Here is a 23,697-nt window from a genome sequence, read left to right as displayed (position 1 = left end):
AGTGGCAATGAGTCACTACAGAGCCCTCTTACACAATGCTGTTTTTCTTCTCATGAAAACATTACCAGTGTAATCAACACTTTATTTAAGGATGTTTACTATAGCATACAATTTCCTCTTCAAGAGCTCCTCATATTCAGGAAATATTCATGTTTTGCTGTCAAACAAACATAAAACAGAAACAACAACAACAAAAAAACAATGATGCCATAAAACAGAAATCCTGATAAGTAAACACAGTATCAGAATAATCAAACTTAATGAACAATCATTTAATGGAATTCATACAGTGGAGTCATTGACTGGCTTGTCCTGACGTGTCCTGTTCTCATGTTTCTAATGTTGATCACAGTGACTTTGCATGTTTCTCTTGCAAGTCACTGTGATCCAGACCTACAATACACTCATGACATACACAGTGAATAAAGTGTTAACACAGCATCTGAATAACTGCTCCAACACTATCCACTGCTGTGTAACATTATATATTGTAAATCTACAATGGTATGTTTGAACTGTATTTTCCTTTAATTCCCATTCACCAACACTGTCATATTCACATTTTCCAAAAAGGTCACTATAAAAATATATAACGAAAAATATATTAAGATCAATTTGAAAAAAGAGAAAATCTGCACTCTACATTTTGAGTGTTGGTAGAATTGAATAGTACATGTGAATGTATTTTAAGATAAAGTGTGATGATCACATTATGCATTGTTAGCACGTTCAAAAAGCTGCTGTCTGATCTAACATTCGATCTTGGGTGTATTGTGAATATAGTACTGAATCAGAAATATTTTGTCATTCTCTGGTGTGAACTACTGGTCAAATGAATTTACGAGTTGCATTCAAAATGAAATCTTTCAGGACAGAGGTAGTCATCAAGGCTTTCCTGACATTAGAGAGAAAGGAGATATTGAAATATGTGTGCCTCACTGGACTTCGTCATCATTGTCCTGCTCATCAAAGGCTTTCTCCTGGGGGAAACACAAACAGATCGGGTTAATCTCTCTCTGTGTGTGTGTGTGTGTGTGTGTGTGTGTGTGTGTGTGTGTGTGTGTGTGTGTGTGTGTGTGTGTGTGTGTGTGTGTGTGTGTGTGTGTGTGTGTGTGACTGTGTGTGTGACTGTGTGTGTGTGTGTGTGTGTATGAGTACACATGTGGAATGAAAGATTAGAGACTGCATTATGAACACTTATTCATGATTTGTTCTATATTTCCTAATAGACCATGCGATGCACTGCAACCCAAATACATTTGAGTAGTGTGCATGAGTCAAGCATAAATACGTCAACTTGCCAAATCATTTAATAGGAAATAAGGAAATCGGTTTCCAAATTAAGGAACTTCAGGAGAACTACATAGTTCATACTTCACACTGCATAGGTATGGATGAAAATAGTGCATATTAAGAGATGTAAGATCCATATAGTAGTTTATATGGTTGTATTTGTAACAAATAAAATGAATGTGAGTGCATGTAAAGGATTTTAAAGAACACATTTGTATTGCTTCCTGGTGTCAGTCGAACAAAGCCCTTGGGTCTAGTGTGGTCTGTCCACTACTTACCCAGCCTCCATACTTCTGCACCCAGCCGGAGAAGTTCTGCTGCAGGAACTGGGCTCCGAAGCCCATAATTCGGTTCATGGGCTGCACATCCAACGTTGTGAGCCTGTTAGTCACCTCAAAGGTCATGGCTATCTGGGCCTTCTGGGTGCCCTGTGTACTACCAGTCCAGGAGGGGACGACGCACTCCAGGAAACTCTTGGTTACCTTCTCAAATAAACTGTAAGAGAAGGAGCCTTTAAGCTGTTCAACCAGCTCTGGGTTCTTTTTAATCTGCAGAGGAAGGTGTCAGAAAGGGTAAGAGGGTGGGAAATATTAGTCAACCTTGCAGAATGATACTCTGGTACAGTAACATTTATCTTAATATAACACAATTGTATTATGGAATGGTATACAGTATTTGTCCATTAAGAAATCATTAAAAGGATGGACTTCATACACTATCATTTCAAAGAAGACGAGACACCAAATAAGTCTGTAGTCAAACAAAAGGGTATCTTCGCTGCATTTTTTTAGGGGAATTAAGGTGAATATAAGGAGGACATATTTGTTTAGCCTTCACAAGGTCTATACTGTGCTTTCTGGTGTCACCGACACAACTGCTACATTCTATAAAAAGCTATACTATCACCATCAGGCACCAATAGTAGCCTACCTACAATACAAAAGACACATCAACACCCTTACATTGGCTATAAGGTGGACATCAGGCTACTTGAGATTAGTGTGTGAGTTGAGCATTGTGCAAAGCTGTTTTTAAGCTTACCTTTCCATCCAATTCATCCCCAGCTTCCCTCAAGAGTTCGACAAGTCTCTGGATAATATCTGCATTAGACAAGATACCCAGTGAATGAGAGTCATGTACAGTAAGACTGTAAAAGGAAATGAAAGTCATATCTTTCCCCTTAATGCAGGTCACTGCTCTAAACAATTCATTGAATTATAGATGGGCATCAGAATTAGACCTACCATCGTTACTATCAGTCTCTATTTCAGGGACGAGGTCTACAGTGTCGACGATCTGGGTAAGCTTGTCAGCAACACTGCCCAACTCATCCGGTGGGTCTAAAAGGTCAAAAAGTGAAAAGTGCAGATGTATTTTTTTTCTTCTCAGTCATGTGTCATGTTCTTTTAGCATTGCCTATCAAGTTCCTCTTTGTGAAGACCTCTGGACCCAACTTTTATAACCCACGATTTAGAGGTAGTTAATGCACCATGAAATACTGAAGTCAATGAAAAGTTAAGACAAGATTTACAGGGTTTGGTTGAGAAAATATAGTAGCCTAGCCTAGGCCGCGTAGCCTATTAGCAGAATCTTTATAGTGTAATGCAATTTAGCTAAACAGGATGGATAGGCTACTCACCTCCTCCTTGGCCAACAAGTCGGAAACCACTCGATCCTACAAGGTTCAGCTGCCTCGTCTGTATTTGAGAAGTAGGGGATACGCTCAGTGGCGTGACCGGCGACTCGTTAAAGGCGCTCCTTCTTTTAGAACTCTTCCTTCTCCTCCTGGTGCAGTATGCCTGGAGCAACTTAAATTCAGTGCTATGCACCGAGGCAGCTGTTGGACTGACTTCTGTCATGGTCTCTGCCTGACAGGCTACCAGAGTTGCACACTGTTTGAAATATCTAACAGTATGGCATACTCGATGTATTACAAATATGCTACGAAAACATTACAGAGTTCGACCGTGCCATATAGCAACATGATCCTCACGAGCGGATAAAGTTACTTCCTTTAAGCAAATTTTCATACAGGGTGTGAGTGAGGTGGTAGTAACCTTCTTCGTTCTGATGACAGGAAGCGGCATGCGCTGTTCTCGCCGCTAGGTTGCGCTGAGGTTTGCGCGCCTAAATAATTGGCAGGGCTCACTATTATCAGTGCAAAATAGCTTTCAGTTCTCGTTATCGAGCTCAACTTAGATCATAAGGTCTTGGTATCAAAATGTGTAGTGTAGTGTGAGTGTTTTTAATTTAATATATCAGCAGAACACTCCTCAAGCAACAAAAGTGGATTAGCAATGATGATGATGATAATAATAATAATAATAATAATAATAATAATAATAATAATAATAATAATAATAATGATAATAATAATAATAATAATAATAATAATAATAATAATTTAAACATTTGTGAGAAACAGCTTAAAAATATACAGTGTGAAATCGGGGCATTTTTTTTTTAATCTAAATTTTTGAATAAAACAAAAATGAGATGAACCTCACTTTCTCATAGTAGCCTATAATGCTATGATAATAAACACGGTTATGGCCTATCCAACATATCATAAGGTTCAATAAAATGGCTTGGAAGTAGGCCTACAAAAAATTCACAAAGGATTGAGGTGGAGAGTAAAAAGTAAACAAATATAATAATAATAATAGCAGCTAGCCTATATAAAAAAATGGATGTAGAGAGATAGGCCTATGTTTAGGAGTGCCGGAAGGTTTGGGCAAATTACGTGACAGATTATCTCGACTTTCCTTCTCAGTCCAGTTGGTAAGTTAGTCTTCTGGAACAGTAACAAATAACAGCTTATTTGATGTGTTTTCATGCAGAAAAAGAGCCTGAGGTCAATTTTCGCCGGACTTACACTTTAATGTGGGCTACTTCATGTAGTTCAATGTAGGCCTATGAACTTCAGTCAAAAAGGTGATAGGCTATATAGGATTTTGTAAATGACACCATACAGGTTTTGGTGTTCTGTTGTCTAAGGCCGTCTCTTCAAATGCCTCTCTCTTTTACAGTCTTCTGAATGTCAGATGTTTGCACAGTGTTGTTTTGTAAAGTATTGGCCACTGATATGATTGATAGGCTAATGATGGCTCTGATTATGATGTGTCATTAGTAGGCTAGACATAATCTCACCCACCACAGTAGGGGAGCGCCTGGACGAATGAAACGGAGGACAAATGAAACATTGCGATTTTCTCCTAAGCCGTTCAAAATTGAAACGTCAACATTTGTCACCAAGCACAGCACGCAAGTATGGAAGCCCGTTTCCGCCACTTGGTGGAAAAAAACTGGCAGATACTAAGTCATAATTATGAGATGCAAAGTCGTAATTATGAGATAGAAAGTCATAATTATGAGATAAAAAGTCATAATTATGACTTTCTATCTCATAATTTCAACTTTTTATCTCATAATTATGACTTTTTATCTCATAATTATGAGATAAAAAGTCGAAATTATGAGATAGAAAGTCATAATTATGAGATAAAAAGTCATAATTATGAGATAGGAAAGTCGAAATTATGAGATAAAAAGTCATAATTATGAGATAAAAAGTCGAAATTGTGAGATACTTTCTCATAATTATGAGATGGTAAGTCATAATTATGAGATTATAATAAAGTCGTAATTAAGATTATAAAGTCAAAATTTTTACTTTATTGGTTGGTAGCCTGCCTTGACCTCGCATCACTTCCTTCCCGTTCAAAACTGTTGCCGGCAGTGTTGTGCACGTTCACACTCTTCAGTAGCCGGACTACCTAAATCTAACAAGTTAGGATTATTAAAACAATATTTGAGATGGGAAAGTGGTGCTAAATTTCCATAAACTTTATTCAGTGAACGGGTAAAGCCGTCCGTTTGTAAGCAAAATCAAGAAATACGATCTTTTAGTTCTGTTTACCGTTACCTAGCAACCCCAACAACAAGTGATTGAATAATTAGTATTCTCCATCTCCTTCTGAACATGGTGTAGTGCAGTGGGTTAATGCTCGGTTTACCATGCCTGAGATGTGGGGTTTGAATCTCAGTTGGGCTGCCGTTATTTTGCATGTCAAAGTACGATCGATTACTTCTTTTTTCTTAGATGACGTTACCTCGCGGCAAATAAGAGTTTGTGCTTTTTGAACCTATAATAAATATATATATTTGACAGGTTCAAAAAGCACATCTAAGTCATCTAAGAAAAAAGGACTTTGACATGCAAAATAACAGCAGATTATCTGGGATTTGAACCCCACATCTCAGGTATGATCAACCGAGCATTAACCTGCTGCACTACACCATGTTCAGAAGGAGATGGAGAATACTAATTATTCAATCACTTGTTGTTGGGGTTGCTAGGTAACGGTAAACAGAACTAAAAGATGGTATTTCTTGATTTTGCTTACAAACGGACGGCTTTACCCGTTCACTGAATAAAGTTTATGGAAATTTAGCACCACTTTCCCATCTCAAATATTGTTTTAATAATCCTAACTTGTTAGATTTAGGTAGTCCGGCTACTGAAGAGTGTGAACGTGCACAACACTGCCGGCAACAGTTTTGAACGGGAAGGAAGTGATGCGAGGTCAAGGCAGGCTACCAACCAAAAATTTGACTTTTTAATCTTAATTACGACTTTATTATAATCTCATAGCCTATGATTTACCATCTCATAATTATGAGAAAGTATCTCATAATTTCGACTCTTTATCTCATAATTATGACTTTTTATCTCATAATTTCGACTTTCCTATCTCATAATTTCGACTTTTTATCTCATAATTATGACTTTTTATCTCATAATTTCGACTTTCCTATCTCATAATTATGACTTTTTATCTCATAATTATGACTTTCTATCTCATAATTTCGACTTTCTATCTCATAATATGACTTTTTATCTCATAATTATGACTTTCTATCTCATAAATACGACTTTGCATCTCATAATTATGACTTAGTATCTGCCAGTTTTTTTCCACCAAGTGGCGGAAACGGGCTTCCATACGCAAGCCTTGCCAGACCAGGGAAAATCATGTTGATATGTCACGCTGATCTTGAGTTACGGTGTGGACACATATGCACTACATATGTGTCGGAAGGTGTCGCACGTCTTCCCCTCGTTTGTCGTGAGTGGGCGTTTCGTTTGAATTGTCAGTTAGCAGTTCATAAGCAGTTCGTTTTAACTTGTCTAAAGTGTTTCTCACAAATATACACCATTTTAGGCGTGTATTTAACAGCATACGAAAATATTAATAGCCTACACAAACTATGCAAGCCATTTTGAAATATTGTTTTATTTAAACTACTCAATGCAATCTCAAATCCTCACCAGAAACACCAACAGTCAATGTATTTCTCCAAATCCAAGTTTAGTTTATTTTATGGACAACTAGCTGGTCGTGGAAGAGTTCGTTTAAACATGAATTTGACTTGTATACGGAACCAAGTTTCACGGGCACTGTTGTACTACAACGACGAACCTACTACCTCGTGCTTTCATTGGACAGACGGCTCGCGTTCAACGGACTCATTTGCATAGAGCTGGGGATCGGCCAGCTTTTCTGTTTTCTGCATTTTTCAAATGCAGCGCTGCCTTCCCGGAATGCTTTGCGGGTCCGTTAAAGTCGCTTGACGTCACCCATAGGGAAATAGCGGGTTGCGACACGACAAAGTGAAGTGCCGGACAGATCTGGCCGTACAGTTACGGTACGGACAGATCTTTCCGGCACTTCACTTTGTCGTGTCGCAACCCGCTATTTCCCTATGGGTGACGTCAAGCGACTTTAACGGACCCGCAAAGCATTCCGGGAAGGCAGCGCTGCATTTGAAAACCTGTCGCGCGACAGAAAAGCTGGCCGATCCCCAGCTCTATGCAAATGAGTCCGTTGAACGCGAGCCGTCTGTCCAATGAAAGCACGAGGTAGTAGGTTCGTCGTTGTAGTACAACAGTGCCCGTGAAACTTGGTTCCGTATACATGTCAAATTCATGTTTAAACGAACTCTTCCACGACCAGCTAGTTGTCCATAAAATAAACGAAACTTGGATTTGGAGAAATACATTGACTGTTGGTGTTTCTGGTGAGGATTTGAGATTGCATTGAGTAGTTTAAATAAAACAATATTTCAAAATGGCTTGCATAGTTTGTGTAGGCTATTAATATTTTCGTATGCTGTTAAATACACGCCTAAAATGGTGTAGGCTATATTTGTGAGAAACACTTTAGACAAGTTAAAACGAACTGCTTATGAACTGCTAACTGACAATTCAAACGAAACGCCCACTCACGACAAACGAGGGGAAGACGTGCAACACCTTCCGACACATATGTAGTGCATATGTGTCCACACCGTTAGACCCGACAAAGCGTTTTGACGTGCGCCAATGTTCTATTACGCCGATTTTTTTAAATATCAAGTTGTATTTATGGCGTCATGTAATGCTATCATGTTCAAACAATAGATGAATTGGTAGTGTAACTTATCCTAGGCCTACTGTATGCAATGTCAAAGTTAGTTAGTTTAGGAGAAAAACGGGTTTTGCTGCGAGAAGTCACTGTCGGGACAAATGAAACATGCCGTCGTCTTCTGGTTGACCTTGTATTTTTAAACAAATAGCCTATGTTAGGCTGATCAAGTGCTCGTCACTCAACATGACTTAAATCTGTGAAATAATTAAGTTAAATCAGTAGGCTATATTAATGATATAGCTATATAGATATAGGCCTAGCTATGACTCCCACCGACCTCATTAGTCCAAATGTGCATTTGAATGCAGCAAATAGCCTATTATTTGATAATTAGCCTACTTAAATATTGCGAGAATTCTCCTAAAAATTTAACAGCACTTACAAAACATGTCCCTTGACAGGTATATTACATGAAAACGTGAATAATGTTTACAGTTTCTTTAGATTTGATAATGTTTCATTTGTCCTACCCCAGCGTTTAAACTGTCCCTGCCACTCATTTGAAACAAATGACCACTTCTGTCCAAACTTAAATTACACCACAATCGTCATACATATCCTACCAAATATCACAAGATTTTAAGAGACCACATATGTGAGTTGCTGATCACACAAAAAAATGTTTTGTAACGTCGTCTTTGAAAACAACGTTTAACCGAAAATTGTTTCATCCGTCCAGGCGCTCCCATAGCAGGTGCATCTCATCTTTATGCTGACATCCTAAATTATTCTAAATTATTATTTCCTATTCTTTAATGTTTTGAATTATGATAGTTAAGTCTTATACAGATGTTTTCTGTGCATCTTTTGCACCAGGTCTGATTTTTAGGAAGAAATGAAAAGACTTTATTTATGACGGCTGGACTGACCCGGAAGCACTACACCGACACTGTTTGGGAAACTGTTCAGACTTCAGACAATTTTCATTGGATTCATTGATAACAGAGCCCGTCTGTTGATAATAATGTCATTGTATTTTCCTGGATTTTCCGACCACAAGTTCTTCACGCACTTTAACGTTTAACTTAATTCTCAATGTCGGAGTTTCGAAAGCGTGCCAAAGGTTTGTTTGTCTTACAAAAGGATGTGTAGCTACAATAGTCACAAGTTCTCTAGCGGTTAATAATATACTTAACCAGACGTGTTGACTCCGACAATTATATGAGTTTCAAGGGCTTAATAATCGGTTCATTCAGTGCATGGAACGGAACGAAAACAAAAAAATGTTTAATCGCTCAATCTGGTTTTCTGGTCACCTCATCTCAATTCTAGTGAAACAGTGGTAGATGTTGCGCTTTTGATGTTCCAATTAAAAATGCGAGTCAACCTCAGTCATATTATTAGGCCTACCAAGGTTGGCAAACTCTTATGAGATAGGTATATTCTTCTTTGAAAGGATGGATTTTGAAATAATCATGTGTGAAACAAAATACACTGTGCTATACATTTCTATAACTCAAAGAAGGTGTATCATTGCGACCTGGCATCTTTAGAGCATCTCTTGTTGACACCCAAGGAGGGAGCCGAATGTTCTGTGAGCAACCCACATATTCTCACAGCAACATGGTTGTCTGAATGTGGCCTACAGCATGACATTTCCCTCCCAACAGTAAGTAGCCTAATCTTAACTAACCCTGATGTCTCTTGTTTACTTGGTTAAAGTTCCTTTATCAGCCTTGCGCCTCTGGGTCCCACCACTGAGGCTACTGTCAGCATTTCTGTGGCGGATTGCAGAGCAGCGCCTAGTCAAATACTACACCAGGCTGGAGGAGTTTGTCTCAGTTGTTCTGGAGATTGTCCCAGACCTACTGAGTGCTAAGGAGAGGGTTGAACTACTCTTTGGCCTGAGAGCGAGGGTGAGAGCACAACATCCCAGGCTTGTAGTGATGGTGATGAGTAGGCCTATTGCTTTAGCTTTGTTTACACTCATGCATGTTTGTGTAGTTTATTCTAGAGTTATGCAACGATCAGCCGTCAGTAACACTGCAGATCATGCAACCACACCTGGAAAGAGTCTTGAGCGTTGCTAAATCCGTCTCCGTTGATAAGGTAAGCCGATAATTCCATAGGGACTTTCATGATCTATTGCGTCATATCAGGTCTATTTTCAATATAGATATATGAAAATATACATTTGCATTTTAAAAGATTGGAGATCAAACCATTGATGTTGCTGTGAGGAACTTTGTTGATCTCATCCAAACGCTTCTGTGGGATCCCACATACAGGAATCATTTCTTCCAGGTGAGACACACAATGTAAAATGGTCACAGATACTTGTCACCTTCATGGAAATCTATAAGGATGGCAGTAAGAAAATGAAATAGATGGAATCATACCTTTGTATATGGGGGCAGCCGTGGTGTACTGGTTAGCGCACCGGGCTTGTAACCGGAGGGTTGCCGGTTCGATCCCCGACCAGTCCACCATGGCTGAAGTGCCCTTGAGCAAGGCACCTAACCCCTCACTGCTCCCCGAGCGCCGCTGGTTGGGCAGGCAGCTCACTGCTCTGGGTTGTGTGATTCACCTCACTGTGTGTTCACTGTGTGCTGTGTGTTCACTAATTCGGTTAAATTGGGTTAAATGCAGAGAACTGAATTTCCCTCAAGGGATCAAAAAAGTATATATTCTATTCTATTTTTTCTATTTTTTATATGTAGGGAAGTGGTGCTGTAAAAGCATGTACATTGAGAGCAAATTGCCTTGGCTTGTGGCACAGAATGTTTTTCTCCTTTCTTTGTCTTGTTTCAGGACATTTACCCATTGCATTATGGCCCCAAATATGACACAGCACTTCAATTACTTGTGTGGGAGTTCCTTTGCAGACTGGAATTGTTAATCCCAGTGCCTAGCTTCCATCAGGTGTGTAAGTTTAAATTGATTTTTCATTTCCAGTGTTATTGTTCACTGACTTATCATGTATCATATCATGAGAAAATCTTTATGAATCAAATATCACTTCTTATCATTAGAAATGGACTGATGAATTTAAGGATAGGCTACATTTCAAGACCTGGCATGACATGATACAAAACATACAGTATGAGTGTTTTTGATCTGAAATGTGATATATTCCATGTTTTGTGTTAGATTTCTGCTGTTGCATTCACAACCTTCCAGAGATTGACTCCCACAGTCAGTCTGAAATGCTGTGTGTACATTTCTTTGTTTCACAGGAAGTCACACAATACAGATATGTCACTTTAAAACTAGTTAACCCTTACAGGCTTCCTCTTGGTTTGGTGAAGACCCCTTACTCTTGGAGGAGTCTTTAGGAATGATCAATGACCCAAAAGAAGTTCAAACGTTGTTGCTGCACTTCAGTCATGTTGGACACTTGTACGAAGGTCAGCTTCATGTACCGATGCATAGCATGTACTGTACATAAAAGAGAGCAAATGCAATTAAACAATATGAACATTCATGAAATAGGACACAATAATGTTAATCTAGTTATGTTTGCCATTTGCCTACAGTATGTGCTGTGTACTGTAGTTAAAGAGTGTGAATCCTAATATAAATCCCAGGACAACGTGCAAAATTCATGCATGCCTGCATGGACTATGGTGTGTGTTTGATGATGGTATAGAATATTTTGCTCATTTTGCTAATATTTTGCAATTTAGTTAGTTAGTTTTACTTTTTTAAGTTAGGTTTTAGACTCTCAACTTTCCCCAGTATTTCAGTTAGGTAGCAATTGATAATGTCTTGCAATAAACAATATTTGTATATTTGTGTGGGGCAGGGTAGAGTCAGTGAGGTAATTAAATCTTATTTTCCTGTGTTTTTTTCCAGGGTCAACATTTTCGCCCATCTCGGCCAACACTATTCTCTCCACATTGTCAGTCTCTTTTTCTGTGAAAACAGTCCTTAGTCGCTGTGAACAGGCCGAGAAATGTGTGTCAACCACCCATGTGACCCAAGCTTCAGGAAATGAAGCAGCTAGACATGGAGACTTGAAGGAAGAAGTCCAACATGGAGACATGAGTTATGGAGATGAGGATGGAGATGGGGATGTGCTTGATCCACAGAGAGACACTGATCAAGGCAAGCAGAGAAACAGGGATTTAATGTATTTCAGAGTGAGAGTAGCGGCAGTGGATCAGGAGGTGGAGGAGTTGTCCAGCTGTGTGTGTGTGTGTGTGTGTGTGTGTGTGTGTGTGTGTGTGTGTGTGTGTGTGTGTGTGTGTGTGTGTGTGTGTGTGTGTGGGTGTGGGTGTGGGTGTGGGTGTGGGTGTGTGTGTGGGAATGGGTGAATGTGACAATGTAAAGCGTGTTGGGTGTTTGCAGGAGTCGAAAAAAGCGCTATACAAATGCAGTCCATTTACCATATCAAAAATGGTAAAGAAAAGGCTTCCTGCTTAACCCAGATTGAAAGTCATCATTCCTGAAATGTGCTGTGTAGAACAAGTGTTTTATGTACAGTACCATGCTCAAAACTATTAATAATTAATGTCAAACTTACCATGATATGTAACCTGCAGGTCACTTGAGTGAGTGTGAAAGCCCAGTAAGCAACAGGAAGGAGCGAGAAGATCTGGCATCCAACCAGGAGCGAGAAGATCTGGCATCCAACCAGGAGCGAGAAGATCTGGCATCCAACCAGGAGCGAGAAGATCTGGCATCCAACCAGGAGCGAGAAGATCTGGCATCCAACAAGGAGCAAGAAGATGTGGCATCCAACCAGGAGCGAGAAGATCTGGCATCCAACAAGGAGCGAGAAGATCTGGCATCCTCAAGAGAAGAGCCTGGGTCGTCCGCACCACAAGACAGCTTGATGGAGGAGGAATCCCCGTCAGTGAGTGCATCGGATGACTCTGCCAGTCAGCTAGTACAGAATGGATGCGCAGGGCTTAGGAATGCTTTTACAAAATCAAGTCTTATCAAAAATCAGACTGGTTTGCCTGGAGAAAGGCGCCACCTTTGCACTCACTGTGGTAAGAGATTTAAACACAAAGGCCATTTGAAGGACCACATACGCATTCATACAGGGGAACGACCCTTTGGCTGCTCAGTCTGTGGAAGGAGGTTCTCTCGGAGTTCAAGTCTGAGGCAACATATGAGATTGCACACTGCTGACAGACCAGGCAGCAAGAGGCAGAAGCGAATAGTTCTGACACCCTCAGGAGAAGGACCTGGGGTGCCCCCACCACGAGACAGCATGGAGGAAGGTTCCCAGTCAGTCAGCACAGGTGATGACTCTGCAAGTACTGTAGGCACCCACGACAGGTGGAGGAGTTGTCCAGCTACGTGTGTGTGTGTGTGTGTGTGTGTGTGTGTGTGTGTGTGTGTGTGTGTGGGTGTGGGTGTGGGTGTGGGTGTGGGTGTGGGTGTGGGTGTGGGTGTGGGTGTGTGTGTGGGAATGGGTGAATGTGACAATGTAAAGCGTGTTGGGTGTTTGCAGGAGTCGAAAAAAGCGCTATACAAATGCAGTCCATTTACCATATCAAAAATGGTAAAGAAAAGGCTTCCTGCTTAAAGGGATATTCCGCCATTTTTGGAAATACGCTCATTTTCCACCTCCCCTCGAGCAAAACAATCGATATTTACCTTGTTCCCGTTCATCCAGCCATTCTGTGAGTCTGGCGATACAACTTTTAGCTTCAGCCTAGCATAGATCATTGAATCGGATTAGACCATTAGCTTCTCGCCTGCTAGCTTCATGTTTAAAAGTGACTAAGATTTCTGGTAATTTTCCCATTTAAAACGGGTCTCCTCTCAAGTTAGAAAGTGCAATAAGACCAACTGAAAATGAAACCTGCCGTTTTTCTAGGCTGATTTGACATGGAACTACACTCTCATCTGGCGTAATAATCAAGGCAACTTGCAAACGTACCATAGGCGCAGTAATATCGTACGCAGCACCTGAAAATAGTCCCCATAGACAACAAGCAGTAGTAGTGCCAGTAGTCTGCAAGTTGCCTTGATTATTACGCCAGATGAGAGTGTAGTTCCATGTCAAATCAGCCTAGAAAAACGCCAGGTTTCATTTTCAGTTGGTCTTACTGCACTTTTTAACTTGAGAGGAGACACGTTTTAAATGGGAAAATTACCAGAAATCTTAGTCACTTTTAAACATGAAGCTAGCAGGCGAGAAGCTAATGGTCTAATCCGATTCAATGATCTATGCTAGGCTGAAGCTAAAAGTTGTATCGCCAGACTCACAGAATGGCTGGATGAACGGGAACAAGGTAAATATCGATTGTTTTGCTCGAGGGAAGATGGAAAATGAGCGTATTTCCAAAAATGGCGGAATATCCCTTTAACCCAGATTGAAAGTCATCATTCCTGAAATGTGCTGTGTAGAACAAGTGTTTTATGTACAGTACCATGCTCAAAACTATTAATAATTAATGTCAAACTTACCATGATATGTAACCTGCAGGTCACTTGAGTGAGTGTGAAAGCCCAGTAAGCAACAGGAAGGAGCGAGAAGATCTGGCATCCAACCAGGAGCGAGAAGATCTGGCATCCAACCAGGAGCGAGAAGATCTGGCATCCAACCAGGAGCGAGAAGATCTGGCATCCAACAAGGAGCGAGAAGATCTGGCATCCTCAAGAGAAGAGCCTGGGTCGTCCGCACCACAAGACAGCTTGATCGAGGAGGAATCCCCGTCAGTGAGCGCATCGGATGACTCTGCCAGTCAGCTAGTACAGAATGGATGCGCAGGGCTTAGGAATGCTTTTACAAAATCAAGTCTTATCAAAAATCAGACTGGTTTGCCTGGAGAAAGGCCCCACCTTTGCACTCACTGTGGTAAGAGATTTAAACTCAAAGGCCATTTGAAGGACCACATACGCATTCATACAGGGGAACGACCCTTTGGCTGCTCAGTCTGTGGAAGGAGGTTCTCTTGGAGTTCAAGTCTGAGGCAACATATGAGATCGCACACTGCTGACAGACCAGGCAGCAAGAGGGGTAAGCGAATAGTTCTGACACCCTCAGGAGAAGGACCTGGGGTGCCCCCACCACGAGACAGCATGGAGGAAGGTTCCCAGTCAGTCAGCACAGGTGATGACTCTGCAAGTAGGCACCCACGACATACATGTGCAGAATGTGGCAGTGTCTTTTTTTCAAGATCTGGTTTTGTTAAACACAAGCAAACCATTCACACGGGAGAACGGCCCCACCTCTGCTCTTACTGTGGGAAGACGTTCAGAGTGAAGACCACTTTGGATTGCCACTTGCGCGTTCACACGGGGGAACGACCCTACTGCTGCCCAGTCTGTGGGAAGAGGTTCATCCAGAAATCGAACCTGGTTGCCCATGAGCGATTACACACAGGTGAGAGGCCCTACCTGTGTTCCGTCTGCGGAAAGGGATTCCCCGCCTCGGGGGCGTTGTTAGTTCACACACGACACCATACGGGAGAGCGGCCGTACAAGTGTGAGTTCTGTCCGAAAAGTTACACCAGGTCGTGCCGTCTGGCTATACACAGGAGAGTCCACACGAAGGAGAAGCCGTTTCCTTGTACAACGTGTAAGAAGCGGTTTAGTTCAGCCAGCCTCCTGACGAGACATATACGAACACATACAGGGGAGAAACCGTATGAATGTTTACAATGTGGCAAACGATTTTCTTTGGGAAGCAATATGAAAGTTCATCAACGTGTACATAGGTGACATCTACGACCTGGTGCTGATATTAGCATTGGTGGGGCTAAACACTTGAATGTCAGCTGAAGGTGGACAGTGTGGTGCTACGGTTGAGCTTTGATAAGTGCTGCTGTTCTCCCTCTAATGGTGAAGGGGAGTTGAGGTCAAATCAAAAGGAAGTCTGTGTCTCGGTGCTGGAAATATCATTTATAGATTGCACTCCTATCCAGATGTTTATATTTATAAAATAAACTTGTTTTTTCTCTGTAGTTCAGTTTGTGTATGGGAGTTGTATGTCCAAGTCACATTCAGCTTTGTCGATGCATTTGTTTGGTCGAGCAGAAGTCTCGCCCTCTGACTAAATACAGGAGGGTTCACGCTAAGGAGAAACTGCATGACCACTATAAACACACAAAATATTTGTTTTCCTCAGATACCCATTTCAAAGGGACATACTGTATGCTATAGTTACCCCATACCATATGAATGCTTACAATGTGGAGAAAGATTTTTGAGGAAAAGGCATACAGTAGGAGAGATCATCAATGTGCTTAAGTGACACGGTAGGTTCATGAAGATTTTAGTTGTGGAATCTGTGCCATAGTGCCATGCATCTCAGTCACAATGCAGAGCGATCCACATTCATACACTGCTCAAAAAAATAAAGGGAACACTGGTCCATAGGAGTATAGCATCAAGTCAGTCTCAGTTGTGGGATATTGATCTGGCCATTTATATAACAGAGGTGGTTGTGAATCAGGCTGACCTGCTTTGATGTCAACAAAATTTACTGCAGGCGTACTAGAGGGCCAATTGTGAGACGACCCCCAAAACAGGAATGGCTTTACAGGTGGTGGCAACTGTTAATTTTCCATCTTCATCCTTCTTGACTGATTTTTTTTACTAGTTTTAGGGTCAGTGTTACTACTGGTAGCATAAGCCAGGATCTGGAACCTACAGAGGTTGCACAGGGTAGTCCAACTCCTCCAGAATGGCACACCAATACTTTCCATTGCCAAGGAGATTGCCGTGTCTTCCACTGCAGTCTCAAGAGCATGGAAGAGATTCCAGGAGACAGGCAGTTGCTCTAGGAGAGAAGGGCAGAGTGGTAGAAGGTCCTGTAGCAGGACCAGTATCTGCTCTGCTCTTCCATAGTTCACCTAGCTTTAAAATGCCACATTTTTGTAAAACCATGTCACCATAAGTTTTACTGTGTAGGCTAGCCTAGTCTATAAGGCCTGTCTCTTCAAATGCCTCTCTCTTTTACAGTCTTCTAAATGTTAGATGTTTGCACAGTGTTTTTCTGTAAAGTATTGGCCACTGATATGATTGATGATGATTATGGCTCTGATTATTATGATGTCACATTATTTAGTAGACCTAATCTCACTCACAGTAGGCCCATGTGGATGACAGGTGCATCTCATGTTAGTTATGCTAACATCTTAAATTATTCTGAATTATTAGGAATTCCCATTCTTTAATGTTTTGAATTATGATAGTTAAGTTTTATAGCCTTCGGATGTTTTCTGTGCATCTTGCATCGGGACTGACTTTTAGGAAGAAATGAGAAGACTTTACTTATGACGGCTGGACTGACCCGGAAGCACTACACCGACACTGTTTGGGAAACTGTTCAGACTTCAGACAATTTTCATTGCATTCATTGATAATGTCGTTGTATTTTCCTGGATTTTCCGATCACAAGTTCTTTACGCACGTTAACGTTTAACTTCATTCTCAATGTCGGCGGTTCGAACGCGTGGCAAAGGTTTGTTTGTTTGTTTGTTTGTTTGTTCGTCTGTCTAGTCAGCAGTCAATCATTCTCTAGCGGTTCGCCTACTAGCCTACTTAACCAGACGTGTTGACTCCATAGACAGTAAAGGTTGACTCAGACATGAGTTTCCAGGGCTGAATCATTGGTCCATTCAGTGCATGGAACGGAACGAAAACAAGGAAACGTTTAATCGTTCAATCTGGTGTTCTGGTCACCTCGTCATCTCAATTCTAGTGAAACAGCGGGGGTAGATGTTGCGCTTTTGATGTTCCAATTAAAAACCTCAACCTCAGTCAGATTATTAGGCTATCTAGTAGCCTACCAAGGTTTGCAAACTCTTATGAGATAGAGAAAAATATTCTTCTTTGAAAGGTTGGATTTTGAAATACAGTAGCCTAATCATGTGTGAAAAAATACACTGTGGTATACGTTTCTGTAACTCAAAGAAGGTGTATCATTGCGACCTGGCATCTTTTTAGCAACTCTTATTGACATCCAAGGGGGGAGCCGAATGTTCGGAGAGCATCTCTATGTGAAAATATGTGGAGCTGTGAGCAACCCACATATTCTCACAGCAACATGATTGTCTGAATGTGGCCTACAACATGACATTTCCCTCCCAACAGTTGCCTAATCTTAACTAACCCTGATGTCTCTTGTTTACTTGGTTAAAGTTCCTTTATCAGCCTTGCGCCTCTGGGTCCCACCACTGAGGCTACTGTCAGCATTTCTGTGGCGGGTTGCAGAGCAGCGCCTAGTCAAATACTACACCAGGCTGGAGGAGTTTGTCTCAGTTGTTCTGGAGATTGTCCCAGACCTACTGAGTGCTAAGGAGAGGGTTGAACTACTCTTTGGCCTGAGAGCGAGGGTGAGAGCACAACATCCCAGGCTTGTAGTGGTGATGATGAGTATTACTTTAGCTTTGTTTACACTCATGCATGTTTGTGTAGTTTATTCTAGAGTTATGCAACGATCAGCCATCAGTAACACTGCAGATCATGCAGCCACACCTGGAAAGAGTCTTGAGCGTTGCTAAATCCGTCTCCGTTGATGAGGTAAGCCGATAATTCCATAGGGACTTTAATGATCTATTGCGTCATATCAGGTCTATTTTCAATATAGATAGATATGAAAATATAAATTTGCATTTGAAAAGATTGGAGATCAAACCATTGATGTTGCTGTGAGGAACTTTGTCGATCTCATCCAAACCCTTCTGTGGGATCCCACATACAGGAATCATTTCTTCCAGGTGAGACACACAATGTAAAATGGTCACAGATACCTGTCACCTTCATGGAAATCTATAAGGATGGCAGTAAGAAAAAGAAATGGATGGAATCATACAGTATGCAAAGATAAACTACATAAAAAAAGCTGGTTAATTTATGAATGTATGGATTTTAGCTATACCTTTGTATATGTGGGGAAGTGGTTCTGTAAAAGCACGTAAATTGAGAGCAAATTGCCTTGGCTTTTGGCATAAAATGTTTTTCTCCTTCTTTGTCTTGTTTCAGGACATTTACCCATTGCATTATGGCCCCAAATATGACACAGCACTTCAATTACTTGTGTGGGAGTTCCTTTGCAGACTGGAATTGTTAATCCCAGTGCCTAGCTTCCATCAGGTGTGTAAATTTAAGTTGATTTTTCGTTTCAAGTGTTATTGTTCACTGACATATCATGTATCATATCATGAGAAAATCTTTATGAATCAAACATCACTTCTTATCATTCTACACTTCTACATGTTCAAGACCTGGCATGACTTGATACAAAACATACAGTATGAGTGTTTTTGATCTGAAATGTGATATATTCCATGTTTTGTGTTAGATTTCTGCTGTTGCATTCACAACCTCCCAGAGATTGACTCCCACAGTCAGTCTGAAATGCTGTGTGTACATTTCTTTGTTTCACAGGAAGTCACACAATACAGATATGTCACTTTAACACTAGTTAACCCTTACAGACTTCCTCTTGGTTTGGTGAAGACCCCTTACTCTTGGAGGAGTCTTTAGGAATGATCAATGACCCAAAAGAAGTTCAAACGTTGTTGCTGCACTTCAGTCGTGTTGGACACTTGTACGAAGGTCAGCTTCATGTACCAATGCATAGCATGTACTGTACATAAAAGAGAGCAAATGCAATTAAACAATATGAACATTCATGAAATAGGACACAATAATGTTAGTCTAGTTATGTTTGCCATTTGCCTATGTACTGTGTACTGTAGTTAAAGAGTGTGAATCCTAATTTAAATCCCAGGACAACGTGCAAAATTCATGCATGCCATTTGTGTGGGGCAGGGTAGAGTCAGTGAGGTAATTAAATCTTATTTTCCTGTGGTGTTTTCCAGGGTCAACATTTTCGCCCATCTTGGCCAACACTATTCTCTCCACATTGTCAGTCTCTTTTTCTGTGAAAACAGTCCTTACTCGCTGTGAACAGGCCGAGAAATGTGTGTCGACCACCCATGTGACCCAAGCTTCAGGGAATGAAGCAGCTAGACATGGAGACTTGAAGGAAGAAGTCCAACATGAAGACATGAATGATGGAGATGAGGATGGAGATGGGGATGTGCTTGATCCACAGAGAGACACTGATCAAGGCAAGCAGAGAAACAGGGATTTAATGTATTTCAGAGTGATAGTAGCGGCAGTGGATCAGGAGGTGGAGGAGTTGTCCAGCTGTGTGTGTGTGTGTGTGTGTGTGTGTGTGTGTGTGTGTGTGTGTGTGTGTGAGAGAGACAGTGTGTGACAATGTATAGCGTGTTTGGCATGCAGTCCATTTACCATATCAAAAATCGTAAAGCGATTGAAAGTCATCATTCCTGAAATGTGCTGTGTAGAACAAGTGTTGTATGTTCCATTGTCAAAACTATTAATAATCCATGTCAAACTTACCATGATTTGTAACCTGCAGGTCACTTGAGTGAGTGTGAAAGCCCAGTAAGCAACAGGAAGGAGCGAGAAGATCTGGCATCCAACCAGGAGCGAGAAGATCTGGCATCCAACAAGGAGCGAGAAGATCTGGCATCCAACAAGGAGCGAGAAGATCTGGCATCCTCAAGAGAAGAGCCTGGGTCATCCGCACCACAAGACAGCTTGATGGAGGAGGAATCCCCGTCAGTGAGCGCAGCGGATGACTCTGCTAGTCAGCTTGTACAGGATGGATTCGCAGGGCTTAGGAATGCTTTTATAAAATCAAGTCTTATCAAAAATCAGACTGGTTTGCCCGGAGAAAGGCCCCACCTTTGCACTCACTGTGGTAAGAGATTTAAACACACATCCCATTTGAAGGACCACATACGCATTCATACAGGGGAACGACCCTTTGGCTGCTCAGTCTGTGGAAGGAGGTTCTCTCAGAGTTCACATCTGAGGCAACATATGAGATTGCACACTGCTGACAGGCCAGGCAGCAAGAGGCGTAAGCGAAAAGTTCTGACACCCTCAGGAGAGGGACCTGGGGTGCCCCCACCACGAGACAGCATGGAGGAAGGTTCCCAGTCAGTCAGCACAGGTGATGACACTGCAAGTGGGCACCCACGACATACATGTGCAGAATGTGGCAGTGTCTTTTTTTCAAGATCAGGTCTTGTTAAACACAAGCAAACCCATGCGAAGGAGAAGATGGCACCACAAAAGAGTGGAATTGTCACCAGGATGTTGATTCCTAAACTAAACAACACAGCCGCAAATAACTTCTGTTCACAATCAGGTCTCAGTAGACACAAGAAGAAACATGCAGGAGAGAGAAAAGAAATGAGTAGAGTTGGTACAAAAATGCTGAGACCTCAGCCAGACAGCGCAACCCCACTTGCGTATACGTGCACCGATTGTGGCAAAACCGTCTCTCGGAAACGGGATCTAGCTAAGCATCGAACCATTCACACGGGAGAACGGCCCCACCTCTGCTCTTACTGTGGGAAGACGTTCAGAGAGAAGAACACTTTGGATTGCCACTTGCGGGTTCACACGGGGGAACGACCCTACTGCTGCACAGTCTGTGGGAAGAGGTTCATCCAGACATCGAACCTGGTCGCCCATGAGCGATTACACACAGGTGAGAGGCCCTACCTGTGTGCCGTCTGCGGCAAGGGATTCCACACTTCGGGAACCTTGTTAGTTCACACACGACTCCATACGGGAGAGCGGCCGTACAAGTGTGAGTTCTGTCCGAAAAGTTACCCCTTGTCGTACCGTCTGGCTATTCACAGGAGAGTCCACACGAAGGAGAAGCCGTTTGCTTGTACAACGTGTAAGAAGCGGTTTAGTTCAGGCAGCCTCCTGACGAGACATATACGAACACATACAGGGGAGAAACCGTATGAATGTTTACAATGTGGCAAACGATTTTCTTTGGGAAGCAATATGAAAGTTCATCAACGTGTACATAGGTGACATCTACGACCTGGTGCTGATTTAGCATTGGTGGGGCTAAACACTTGAATGTCAGCTGAAGGTGGACAGTGTGGTGCTACGGTTGAGCTTTGATAAGTGCTGCTGTTCTCCCTCTAATGGTGAAGGGGAGTTGAGGTCAAATCAAAAGGAAGTCTGTGTCTCGGTGCTGGAAATATCATTTATAGATTGCACTCCTATCCAGATGTTTATATTTATAAAATAAACTTGTTTTTTCTCTGTAGTTCAGTTTGTGTATGGGAGTTGTATGTCCAAGTCACATTCAGTTTTGTTGATGCATTTGTTTGGTCGAGCAGAAGTCTCTCCCTCTGACTATATACAGGAGGGTTCACGCTAAGGAGAAACTGCATGACCACTCTGTGTGAAAATATATTTTTTTCTCAGATACCCATTTTAAAGGGACATACTGTATGCTATAGCTACCCCATACCATATGAATGCTTACAATGTGGAGAAAGATTTTTGAGGAAAAGGCATACAGTAGGAGAGATCATCAATGTGCTTAAGTGACACACGGTAGGTTCATGAAGATTTTAGTTGTGGAATCTGTGCCATAGTGCCATGCAATCTCAATCTCAATCACAATGCAGAGCGATCCACATTCATACACTGCTCAAAAAAATAAAGGGAACACTGGTCCATAAGAGTATAGCATCAAGTCAGTCTCAGTTGTGGGATATTGATCTGGCCAGTTATGTAACAGAGGTGGCTGTGAATCAGGCTGACCTGCTTTGATGTCAACAAAATTCACTGCAGGCGTACTAGAGGGCCAACTGTGAGACGACCCCCAAAACAGGAATGGCTTTACAGGTGGTGGCAACTGGTACATTTTCCATCTTCATCCTTCTTGACTGATTTTTCACTAGTTTTGCATTTGGATAAGGTCAGTGTTACTACTGGTAGCATAAGCCAGTATCTGGAGCCTACAGAGGTTGCACAGGGTAGTCCAACTCCTCCAGAATGGCACACCAATACTTTCCATTGCCAAAGAGATTGCCGTGTCTCCCACTGCAGTCTCAAGAGCATGGAAGAGATTCCAGGAGACAGGCAGTTGCTCTAGGTCTAGGAGAGAAGGGCAGAGTGATAGAAGATCCTGTAGCAGGACCAGTATCTGCTCTGCTCTTCCATAGTTCACCTTTAAAATGCCAAATTTCACTCCATTGGATATTCAAAGGCAATGTTTGAATTGCAAGCATTGGCCACTAGATGGTGGTAAAGCTGCAAGTATGGCTCACAAACCAGATTTAGTCCAGTCTCACTGCAACTAGGCCTACTACACATCCATGGCACGACAGGTGCTCCAGTCATCTTATTTATGTGTTATCAGAATTTATTTAAGTCTTGAAAGTCTTTTTGCACATTGTTGTAAGAAATTGATGTCTTGGTCATACAAATATGTAGCTTACGTGTCTTCTGTGCGTCCTTTGAAACAGCACAAACAAGGAAATAACATGTTTGAGGCCGTTTGCAGCTAATGACTGTGAATTTTGTATGATTGATGGAAGTGTTAATGACGATAAATCTTCCACCTGTATCAATAATAGATGCCTTTTTGATATTACCAATGATTGTACTTTTTCTAGATTGGGCACAGATGCCACATGCATAGTCTACCTATGAATTAGTTAGGCTATATATCCACAGTGTCTGAGTTAAGAGGTGCAGAGCGAAGTCGCAGGGAAGATTACATGAGTGGGAGAGAGGAGATGAGGTGTAAAGAGATGGTAAAAACACAACAGCAGAGCATAGCATAGACAACACTGAATGGAGAAATAGCAAGAACACAAAACACGGACATAACCACAGCGAGTTGAGAGATGCTGACAAAGACCTATTGCTATAACTTGATGGTTAAGTTTCTGGTACATATGCATATTCCAAAGCAGAATTTCTTAGCACCACCTCAGAAAACAATTGACTCTTTATGAAAAAAAAAAAAAAAACCCATCTCAGACTGCTGAAGTAGGCTACCACTAGAGAGAGTCTGGTGCTCGTACCACAGCTTGAGAACCACTGGTCTAAAGGAATCAGTGGAAAGGAGACGTATTCTAAATATATATGAAACATTTATGGATTGGAATTGTAATTTGTGGGTGTATAAGGTTTGTGCGCCCAAATAATTGGCAGGGCTCAGAGC

General features: G+C 41.6%; 2 protein-coding genes across 2 annotated transcripts; one reads left to right on the top strand and one right to left on the bottom strand.

Moving 5' to 3' along the window:
* Positions 1 to 68: 68 nt before the first annotated feature.
* On the bottom strand, positions 69 to 3,382 carry LOC134094139 (apoptosis facilitator Bcl-2-like protein 14). The gene is made up of 5 exons (XM_062547537.1): positions 2,933 to 3,382; positions 2,538 to 2,633; positions 2,335 to 2,393; positions 1,572 to 1,841; positions 69 to 980 (listed from the first exon to the last, which is right to left on the bottom strand). Exons 1-5 carry the CDS (start codon positions 3,150 to 3,152, stop codon positions 936 to 938), a joined length of 690 nt encoding a protein of 229 aa, XP_062403521.1. The 5' UTR covers positions 3,153 to 3,382; the 3' UTR covers positions 69 to 935.
* Positions 3,383 to 8,687: 5,305 nt separating this feature from the next.
* Positions 8,688 to 21,783, top strand: LOC134093459 (uncharacterized). The gene is made up of 17 exons (XM_062546511.1): positions 8,688 to 8,826; positions 9,426 to 9,619; positions 9,708 to 9,812; positions 9,912 to 10,007; positions 10,515 to 10,625; positions 10,990 to 11,110; positions 11,559 to 11,810; positions 12,248 to 12,955; positions 14,149 to 15,382; positions 17,637 to 17,686; positions 17,811 to 18,004; positions 18,087 to 18,191; positions 18,293 to 18,388; positions 18,654 to 18,764; positions 19,109 to 19,229; positions 19,496 to 19,747; positions 20,062 to 21,783. The coding sequence occupies exons 1-17, from the start codon at positions 8,799 to 8,801 to the stop codon at positions 21,540 to 21,542; spliced, it is 5,259 nt and encodes a 1,752-aa protein (XP_062402495.1). The 5' UTR covers positions 8,688 to 8,798; the 3' UTR covers positions 21,543 to 21,783.
* The last annotated feature ends 1,914 nt before the right edge of the window (positions 21,784 to 23,697 follow it).

Source organism: Sardina pilchardus, chromosome 10, assembly GCF_963854185.1.
Source record: "Sardina pilchardus chromosome 10, fSarPil1.1, whole genome shotgun sequence".
NCBI classification, from domain to species: Eukaryota; Metazoa; Chordata; class Actinopteri; order Clupeiformes; family Clupeidae; genus Sardina; species Sardina pilchardus.
Note: the sequence above shows the minus strand (reverse complement) of the source record. Positions and strands in the feature narration are given on the sequence as shown.